Below are 11,034 nucleotides of genomic sequence, written 5' to 3' on the forward strand. Positions count from 1 at the left end.
CTGATTGTCAACAAACCGTATTTGATCGTCTCATAGTTAACCAACTAGCGAAAAGCTAGCAATTCAACAGCGCAGATGGGAGTATGAATTTGAGCAGTGAGTTTACCATCTCAACTCGGTTACACCAACGCTATGATAACAGAGTAGTCAAACTTCGCCACAACCTCACCATAGCCTTACTTCAAGGTTGCGGTTACGTACTGTGTTTGCTGGGATATTGAACAACGCAAATTGGCAAAGCAGATGCAGAAAGTGCAAGGTAAACGATTACATGTTGTTTGTTTTCGGTAATCTTGGCCTACCACTAGATTTCGCGTAATCCAAACATTTGATCAAATCGTTTCATCTGCGCCTTGTACGACTGGGGGGCGATTTTGTGAGTAGTGACATGTAGAATTAAAATCGGACGTGATCTTGTCTTCCCTTGTCGTTGACCAACTCAGACTGTGCGAGTAAAGGCGTCAAATACACAGCAGATGACCCGCGTTAACTGCCAATATATTGCCTACTATTTTAACGTGAGAACGTGACTCGTGGCAAATTCGTGGCTGAAATCGCAGTGTCTGGCTTCAGTTGTGAGGACATATTGCATCTGGCATTCTGCATGTACAGTACTGTAACTGAATAGGTAGTGTTATATAAAAAGCCACCACATACTGTTCATCATGTTTACTGTGAGTGTTTCATATTGCTTTTAAAACCAGCTTATCCTTTAGCGTCAACTTTCACAGACTACATTTCTCTGGGGTAAAAAACATCACTCTAGTTGAAAAGCTTTCGTCTCCAATGCACCGAAATTAGAATGCACACTCACATTGTGGTGAAAGAAGAGATCAAGTCTTCAACATGATTTTGAAATAGAATATGATACTTTTGCAGGTTCTCTTGTGGAGTTTTGGCAGAAGTCCTGACCCTGCCCCGAGGAAAAGGTGAATTTAGCATGCACCCCATCAACAGCTTTCTACACTCTCCATAATGTTTAATTCATGTGAGCTCAGTTCACAGTATAAGAATCTATTACCTAGGATTCATATGGATGGGGGGCATTGGGAAGTTATGCAACCAAAATGAATTCCATTTACCTCTGGTTCAACTTTATTTGATCTGAGAAAGCATTCAGAAGCTTGGTTCATACAATATCCATGTCAGGTTTGTTTACAAATACCATTCAGGTAGAAAAATGTCAATTAAGAACCATCAGAAAATGTTTATTACTGTGCGGGTTGAATAGTGTGTATAAGAAGTTATTGCTAGAACAAAGGTTAGAAAAAAAAGTACTGAGCGGTATTTACAGAGTATATATTAGCTGAGCAAATTTGATTCTCCTGCACACTTGATTTAATCAATAATTCGATTACATCGCAATTTACATTACATACAGTAGAAACCAATTGAGGCAAGTGTTCAACAGTGCAAATCAAAGCATAAACCTGCCCCTTTTCGATGCAAGACACATAACATGGAATGTTGACAACAATTCGACCAAATTGGAAATGTGTCCTAGGCATAGAAATTCTGCTTTCAAGCACACAATTTACAGTTGAAGAAGCTTTTCAGAATTAGTCTGATTTAATGTTCATTTGGCCATGGTATTTCTCAAAGAAATCAATGAAAGCTATCACTTATCAACGACCATTGGCAATTACATATTTCTGCATCATATTTTCGGATCCTGAAATGTATTGGTGTTTTTGCTTAACCAATGTCCTGTAAATGAATCTTCTTTGATCAAGTAACACAACTCTTCACGTCATTCATTTGTACATTGGTACACATTTATTTAGCATAGTTTTACTCTGCTAATGACGATGACGAATCAGCTAACAGCAGTCCTTTTAAGGACGTTCCTGAGAGAGGAGGCGGGGCCTGCTTTGAGGAGGCGAGGCCTTCGGTGCATCATAAGTGAGCATGCTCGGAACTCAGGTCGCTGTCATGGCTGTCCTCGTTGGCTAGGGAGTCTGTGGAGTGATGAAGAGCCACAATGCCGGAGAACTCCGAAGGCAGTAATGTCCCTTTTTTCACATTCACCAGTTCTTTTTCTCTCGTTACCGCCCCCTGTTGGCCTCCTTTCACTCGTTTCCACTTCATCCGTCTGTTCTGAAACCACACCTTCACCTGAGGAAAACAACAGGGAATAGTTCGCTCGGGTCAACTTCAGTCATCCTGATGGGTAGATAAGTCTGGCATTAGGGGGTGTAATGTGATGTGTGATGTGTGTGTGTGTGTGTGTGTGTGTGTGTGTGTGTGTGTGTGTGTGTGTGTGTGTGTGTAGTCGAGAACAGAACTTGATGAAATATACAATCTATTAAAGTCCTGAATATTGGGCAAACTATGACCCTAGCACCTGATAGCTGCTCTGAAGGTTTGTCAGCTGTCCGTAGCCTAGCAGCGGTAATGTGCTGATGTACTGCGCCATCTGCTCCCTGGCATCACGCTCCTCCTCTTTTCCCTTACTCGACAACTCCCCCCGTATTAACGTCTCGCAGAATGATGATTAAGCTGTTGCTTAAAAAGGTTTACACGGATGACGTCTGGAGTCACTGTGACTGTCGGCACGGTGACTGGCGACACTGTGGTTTAGGATTAGGCTCTCTCTCCGGATCCCCGTGGGTCGGTTTATTTTGGGGGGTGTCATGCTGTAGGGCCTGGGTCACGTGGGCAGGAAGTCACCTGACGGCATGAGCGTTTGTCTTAGACGTTAGCAACGTACGCTGGCGATCACGTCAGATTCTTTAAGTGCAGTTACCGATCTTTTTTTTTCGTCCAGGTCAGAGGAGGATGTGTGGCACGCTGTGGGGCACACCTGCACAGTGTGTACGCACACTGTACAATTTAGGCCAAGGCTGCTGGTACAGGCAGCTTCTTATATTTTATTTGACATTCCTGATTTTGCGTAGGCTTTCGCTCAAAGAAAAATGAAGTGAAAAGGTTTATTTTGATCAGCAATACATTCTTCCATTAGCAGTGTCAGGTGTCAGTTTTAAGATCCCTATCAGGTTGAAGGGCTGTGGTCCAACTTTGGCCACCCAGGTTTCCTACTGTCACGACTGTTAGTGGACCGACCTTAAAATACATCTGCAAGACTTGCACTTTTCCCTCCTGCAGTGAGAGCACAGTTAAGAGTGTGGAGCCGGGGTTGTTTTTACAGAGCTACTGTACGTGTTATGTCTACTAATGCTGTCATCAGTGGCTTAATTGCTCAAAACACTGAAACACATTTTGCTTTTAGAATTACACTCAAAGATCAAAGAAAGGTTAGTTATTATTATGACTGTGATTTAGATAGACTGTGCTGCAGCCCCAATATACACTCACCGACCACTTTATTAGGAACACCTGTACGCCTTCTCATGGTGGAGGTGGTGTAATGGTGTGGGGAATGTTTTCTTGACACACTTTGGGCCCGTTAATACCAATCAATCATCGCTTGAATGCCACAGCCTATTTGAGTGTTGTTGCTGACCATGTGCATTCCTTCATGGCCACAATTTACCCATCTTCTAATGGCTACTTCCAGCATGATAATGCACCATGTCACAAGGCAAAAGTCGTCTCAAACTGGTTTCATGAACATGACAATGAGTTCAGTGTTCTTCAGTGGCCTTCCCAGTCACCGGATCTTAATCCAATCAAACACCTTTGGGATGTGTTAGAACGGGAGATTCACAGCTTGAAAGTGCACCTGAAAAATCTGCAGGAATTGCGTGATGCAATCATGTCATCATGGACCAGAATCTCAAAGGAATGTTTCCCAATATCTTGTGGAATCAGTGCCACGAAGAATTGAGGCTGTTTTGAGAGCAAAGGGAGGCCTTACCTAGTTTTAGGATAGTGTTCCTAATAAAGTGCTCAGTGAGTGTAGTCATCTTTGTTAATATGTTGTGACTTAACAGGCCTGTTTGAGTGACTTGTGTGTGGGATCACAGGAGATTTATTGGGGGTTGATAACGTATTGTAATGTAGGTTACTGTCGGCACTCATTGACAAGTACTTACTACCTTTCCTGTTACAGAGTGTTTCTCCCATAGAAGGCAATGCATGATGTACGAAGAAGTCAAAGTTAGTAGCTCACATTAGGATCTAGTCCCTTACTATTTGAAGAGCGGGCATCATATTTTTCATCTCAGTTTAAGCTCTTGTTTGGGAATTTAATAGCATTTTCGTTTTGGCAAACTTGACGAGCACTGATGTCAAGAAAAATACAAATCACCTCTATACTATTCGGGAATGTGCTGCATTAATTTAATCCTCACTGTGTCCGCCCACAAACTATCATTGGCAAGATATCATATAAACATGACATATAGCTTCCAAAATGGTGTCACAGAACAACTCCCGGTGCGATGTTTCCTTCCCTCCAATTTGTCTTCAGTTATTTATTTCACGCGACTGCTTTAATAGCAAGCTGCCAACGCTCTGCGGCTAATTTGCAATAGCGGGGAGAAAGAGGAAGTGACTTGCTAGACGGCGCTTCCTATGCCTGTCTCCATGACTTGACTGTGGCCCGGCTAAAAGAATAGACCGGAACATCTGGAATATGATAGTCCCTCCTGACGGCCACAGCTGGAGCACAATAGCACACAGCCCCAAAGTTACGAAAACACAGTAGCTCTCAGGGCCTCTACGTCGTCTGAGGCAGTCTTTGTTTTCCCCACACGGCATTACTGCCTTAATATGGGACCGATATACCTGAACCCAAGGGGACAGAGGGAGAACGAGGAGGGGAACACAGCGACGTACTTGTCTCTCTGTGAGATCGAGGTTGACGGCTATTTCATAGCGCCTCAGCCTCGTCAGATAGTTGTGATGGGCGAACTCGGCCTCCAGCTCTCGGATCTGCTCCTTGGTGAAGGCCGTCCTCTCCTTCCTGGGTTTGCTGCTCACGTCTGACTTGTAATTCCCGTCCTGGGACTCTGAAATCAAACACCACACACATTTTTCTTCCAGTCAGGGAGATTTATATTCAAAGAAAATAATGATAAAATGAGTGTTAAAGGCAGGTGCGGGCCAGAGACAGAAATACAGGGGAAGGGAGGGACAGAGTCAGGTAAGAGAAACAATAGGAGCTGCCAATCACTTTTTATTGTTTTTGTATTGTTTATGTACACTGTAAGTGGCTGGAAGGACCCAGGGGCGTCTACACATGTGCCTGTTTCTGGCAGCTGTGCTCTCACACAATAGACTGGCTCTTCCACTTTCCAATGTGGAGTTAATTTGACTTACTGTTGATGGAATCTGCTGCTACCCTCGTAGTTTTAATATGGAACGAAACAGCGCTGCAGGATGTGTAAAAATATGTTTCCTTCGTTTATTTACCTCAACATTTTATAAGCGTCTCCTCTTTATGACCAACAAGCTGCCAACTCACAACAATTTGCAACGGAGTTTAGTTTTTTTTCATTCTCCAATTCAGATTGGATTTGTTCAATGTTGTTTATCATTCTGGGAATGAACAAGTGACATTGCCATGTGAGCATTTTAGATTTAGCTGCATGAGCAGTATTGTACAGTAGTACAGTATATCAGTCCTGTCTTGACCTCTGGTAATGATTAAGCAATCAAGGATAGGTTGGTCAAAACCTTTTTTGATTTTTGATCATTAACCAAACATTAGGATACATTTTTACAATTCCATAAATAACCAGCATGGCTGACACCAGCAAGAAACAAGTGGAACTACTGCCTACCAGTTCACTGAAGTGATGGTTGGAAATTGTTTTATTACTAAAAGGATGTGTTTGTATAGCTGAAGTATCAAATTAAAGATCAACATGTCATTCCCACTTTGTCTCAGTTTCAGGGAAAGTTATTACACGCTTGTTTTCCCCAGGTTTTTTCCGAAGAAAACATGAATTGTTAATTTGGTTCCCAAACTTTCCTATTGTGACCAGACATTGTGGTTTGCCTTTTGGATACGCTTCAGTTGCACATTGTACTTCAAGCAAACAGCGATTGCATGCTAATTCATCTGCGGTCCTGTTCTGTAGTGTGTGTTAATCCAGTAGGCCGCCTCAAGCCAAACTGTAAATAGGCCTCAAGTTTACGGAGCCAGATCCACCAGTCGTGGGAGTCTCCTTCTCTTGGCCACGTCGCGAGAGACAGTCAGAGAAACTCTTTTCTCACTGGGACCTTTTTCAAAAGGTCTTGTCTTTTTATAAAATATTTTCTCACAGAAAAGCTTTCTTTGTTTTTTTTTTCTCATACATTTCTTGCTCAACGAGGCCAAGTATTGAACAGTTTTCTGGGAGATGCACATCTCTTGGAATAGAAGTGGGCGGTGGATTTGTAATGAAATAGCATTATAATTCAGTCAAATGTAGGCTAAAGTCTATGCTATTGGGGTCACAAAAGCTCAGCTAATGCTAATCCATGTAAAGTAGACACAGTATAACACAGATTTTTACAGTAAAGGTAGGTACTGTATTACCACAGTAAATTCACAATAATCACTGTGGTAAAGTAAAATAAAAAAATCCAGTGCATCACTGTATGATGCATAGCAAAATGTCCTTTCGCCGTTGACCTCCCATCTCCCCTCTGTAATTTCACTCGAGCAGGCCTTCAGTGTCTGGCAGAGGGTAGGCCTGATTAAAACAGACCCTTAGATGTATTTACTCTCTGGTAAACACAGACATTGTGTAAGAATAAAGAATAACATAGCCAGCTGCTTGAGACCAGCGCAGACCCAGAGTTAAAATGAGTAGAAGGTTTTACGACCCAGCCACTACACCACAGCAATTAGGTCCCTGCAGTAACTTTCATCTCTCCACAAAAAAGGGGAATAATGGGAGACAAATACAGCGCCCAGACAGGGGTAGTTTTAGGGCTCCCAAATGAACTGAACCCAGATCAGGAGGAACCCTCTCTAAAATAGTGCTAGTGTCCCAGTTTACGCTGGAGGAAAGAACTAGAAAATAAAATGATGATTCTATTCGTAGGACAATAGCGATGTGCTGTATATTGATGATATCATAGTTTTTCAACATAATAATTATATTATTTTGTGAATTTCATCTGGACATTTTATTCATGGAATCGTATAGACTATCACTGTAAAATCTAAATACTATAATGACAGATCCATTGAAATAATGTACATTTTCTAACCTATCAGTTTACAGTCAATATGACCGCCGTGTCATCCCCTTATGAGCAAGGTCTCCAGTACTTCCACGATACCAACAACATTCAAAAACGACAGTTATGTCCACATTAGCAAAATAGGATTTAATCACCTTGAATTTTTCCACACTAAAGATCCACAAACTCTTAAAGAATGGCCACTCCCTCATCTTTCATCCTCAAATACAACTTAGTAAATTAGACCAGGTGACGCTAAAGGGCATAGACTCCCTCCAGCTGGACCGCTTGAAAATGAACAGATTTCATAGAAACCAGACACCCAAATACCAGCTGGTCAGCTAATCACGTGTTAGCATACCTTGTCGTCCGCCTTGAGGAGGCAATCACACCAACAAAGGTCAAAGAGAGAGCCTTCTCCGATGCCTCTCCAAAATTCTTTGTTCTGCGGGATACATTTCGCATAGAAATGAGCTATTTTGTTATTGTTTTCGTATCTGGTGTTATGTTTCACAACCTTTTCACTCAGGTTTCTGGTCCAGATGGTGAAACCAAACCGGGGCGATCTCACCTTATTGGCTACACTGTGATATTTGGACAGCTGATTGAATCAGTAAGCTAACTACCCTCAATAATCAGCATGATTGGCGTTAGCATGAAGAGAATGTAAGGCACACGTAATGAGTATGCAATTGTAATTAGGGAAGTGGGCCTTGGGGGCCAAGTGTTAGATTTCAAATTATTTGACGAAGGAGAAAAGGAAATAGAGGAGGGAGTTTTTAAATGTGTGAATAGGAGGGGTTAGTATGGCAAAACAGAAGCATTGCTATGACGTGTGTGCTTTGGAAATTACACAGTTCCAACTCAGCAAGACTTTGGATGCACCGTAGATAAAGTATTTGATAAAGTTGTTGTTTTTTTCATTTTTTTTCATGTCTTTCCTTTCTTTTCATTTGGATTTTATGTGCAGTCCCCTGAGGTCTATATTCAGTATGTGACATCAGTCCTTAAGTTGTTTAAGTCCCTTTATGTAAAAATGTTGCAAAATCAAAAGAATTAATGACCCCCCAGGACAGGGGGGGGGGGGATACATGTCTGAAGTAGCCAACAGCATCCTGTGTGGATTTTTAATCACATAGGGAAATATCAGTCAGTGTTAAAGTGCTGTGCACACACCCACAGCCAGGTGACATACAAAGAGGCCATTTAAACTGACAGAGGTCTCGGCGTAGCACCAAGGGCCGACATTCCACCGGCAGGGAAAGCGGCTGGCACACTTTCCATGGAAAACTGATAACTCCAACTTGTATCATGTTGCTGCCAACAAAATCTCTAGTTTGCTATGGTGCAATATGATTCAGTGGGCTGAGTATCAATAAGGTTTGAATCTAGTATTAAAGTGATTGATTGTATATTGGAAATTTAAAAAAAAACTATGCTCCAGTTAAAATTATTTTATAGTGTACTGTACCATATTTGTACTGGTGGTATTTCTAGATTTGTTTTAAACTATCAAGGTGGTAAATTCGTGGTAAATGAATATACAAATACTTGAAATGGTCAATGGTTCTAAAAAAAAAAGGTCAAGACACCTGTATCTACAAAATAAGTCACTAATTTGACATACATTATCAGTAAGAAGATTTCATTATATAAGGTGTGTAATATACGTTTGTATCATCATAACACATTATTATTATCTCATCAACGTTATCACAACATAATTGACGGAAAGTATGTAAAGAAATATTCAAGAGAAAACGATATAAAGATGTCTGCAGTACATTAATTTAGCGTAATTTAGCGTTATTTGTAATAACTTTAGAACAGGTATCTTTCTCTGGACGTTTGAAATGACACAGATAAGATTCAAAATGATGATTAACTTTAGAACACGTCCTAGGGTGGCATAAATCTCATCAGTAGCAAACGGTTTTGGACGTTTCTACAGTGTCATATGGCTGTTTTCAACTGAATGTAACCTTACAATTTTTCACTTTCAATTTCCTACCTTTCTTTTTGAATAAATCTTTCAGTCAGCTCAATTGTTTGGAAAAGACAACTTCAAGAGCAATCCTTAAAAAAGCGTTCCGCAGTACGAAAAGCCTAAATAATTCCTGGTGTTTAGTATCATTTGAGGCGCCCGTGTAGTCTTTTACAATCCATGACATTAATTTTTTACAGTCCACGTAATTTTCTGCCCTCTAAAATGCGTGGAAATTAAACAGATGGTATTTAAACCAAAACATGCCAGCAGTCAAATGCCCACACAGAGTTAGAGTCTGGCCTTTGCTCTTGGCTTTAGTCAACCTGATGTAATTGCCTCTGTTCATGTTGGCCAACAACTACAAACTTCTTTTGAGACAATATTATACCACGTTCTCTGTCAGTGAGGCACAAAACACACCCGTCTGTCTCTGTGGACAACTTATGAATAACTGTGAAGGGTTATGAGCATGGTCTTGAAATCAGCTCAAATTCAAATTGTAAGTATCTAAAATGTAAGTTTGCTTTAAGTTATTCTATTTAAGACAAGTGTCCTGGGTATTCAAGAAATAGGATTTCTACTGCATGGATGCATTTGATTAAGTTAAAGGTGTCAAATTATGTCAAGCTGATTCGGTTGTCGATTAGCATATTTGTGCAACATTCCAATCGAACCGATGTTTACATGCAGCCTGAAAGAACATGGAAAACAACAACAACTCAGAAGTGAATCTTTCCCCTGATCTTACCTGAGCTGTCACTTTTCCTCTTGATATTCCTCTTCTCCGCCTCAGCAGGTGACAGCGTCTGTCTCCCAAAGTCTGCAGGCACGCAGGAGGTCCCAGTAGCGGTGTTACCCCCCAGGCTGGGGGTGCTGGCACACATACTGGGCCCGCCAGGAGGGCCGAGGTCTGGGGGTGCAGGGACACTGTCCTGGGCCGAGTGGGAGTGAGGGTGGCAGAGGTTGTGGCGGGAGCTGGCGCTGCCAGGCGAGGGCATCTGCGGAATGTGCCAGCCGGCCTGGTGCTGAGGCGGGTGGTGATGCTGCTGCTGGTGGTGCCCACGATGGTGGTGGTGCTGCCCGCCGAACAGGCCCTCGTCGCCCGGGTAACCGGAGATGATACAGGCAGAAGGGGAGGAGGTGTTGGAGGCCAGGTCAGGGTAGGAGACGTGGTCCGAGCGTCCGTGGAGAGTCAGGGGAGACTGGGTGAAGGCAGGGTGCAGGGCCTGCGCGGTGGCATGCGGGCTGCGCAGGCAGCCAAAGAGAGTGTGATCCATCTCATACAAAACACACGACCCTCCAGAAAGGTGAGAAGGGAGGAGGAGGAGGAGGGGGGGGAGGGGAGAAAAGAAAGAAAGGTACCAAAAAGTAAAAGCAACCAAAAAGTTAAGAAAAGGAGATAAAACCAACACCCCCCCCAAAAAAAATCCAAGATCCACTACTTTTCCTTAGCTGACACGACTTGTGGCTCCTTAATAAACGATAAAAAAAAAAAACTGTGTATGCATGTGTGTGTTAAAAGGGGGCTCTTGTGGTAATCCTGAGCACGCGGACAGTTGCCAGGTTGCGCAGGATAAACAGTGAGCCCTGGATAGGCTGCAGGAGAGATTCTCAGATGTCAGGAAGAGTAGGAGACTGGAGTCGGGAGCCTTGTGGAGGGGAAGGTGGTTCCTAGGAACTGCAGTAAGAGAGGAACCGGCAGAGGGGATGTTATAAATAGGCTGTAACGTGAGAGGGAGGCTGGGTCACAGACTGCGCGCTACTGACCACATGCATATGATCGCCCTCCAAAAAGCACGGCACAATAAATCTACACTATTAAAATGGCTGAGCCTCAGAAAAGAAGGCAATTTATTTTGGACTCATGGCTATCTGACCCCTGGTGTCCCACTGATTTTGTTTTCTTTCTTTTTTTTTTTGTGCTAAGAAAACAGTCCCATCAGTTCAGGGGGTCTGACATATGAACA

The 11,034-nt window shown here is 42.6% G+C and overlaps 1 protein-coding gene across 1 annotated transcript; it reads right to left on the minus strand.

Moving 5' to 3' along the window:
* Positions 1–1,872: 1,872 nt before the first annotated feature.
* On the minus strand, positions 1,873–10,344 carry meox2a (mesenchyme homeobox 2a; the record flags this gene model as incomplete). The annotated part of the gene is made up of 3 exons (XM_083678858.1): positions 1,873–2,115; positions 4,741–4,913; positions 9,816–10,344. The coding sequence occupies 3 exons, from the start codon at positions 10,342–10,344 to the stop codon at positions 1,897–1,899; spliced, it is 921 nt and encodes a 306-aa protein (XP_083534984.1). The 3' UTR covers positions 1,873–1,896.
* Between the last annotated feature and the right edge of the window lie 690 nt (positions 10,345–11,034).

Source organism: Argentina silus, assembly GCF_951799395.1.
Source record: "Argentina silus genome assembly, chromosome: 10".
Lineage (NCBI taxonomy): Eukaryota > Metazoa > Chordata > Actinopteri > Argentiniformes > Argentinidae > Argentina > Argentina silus.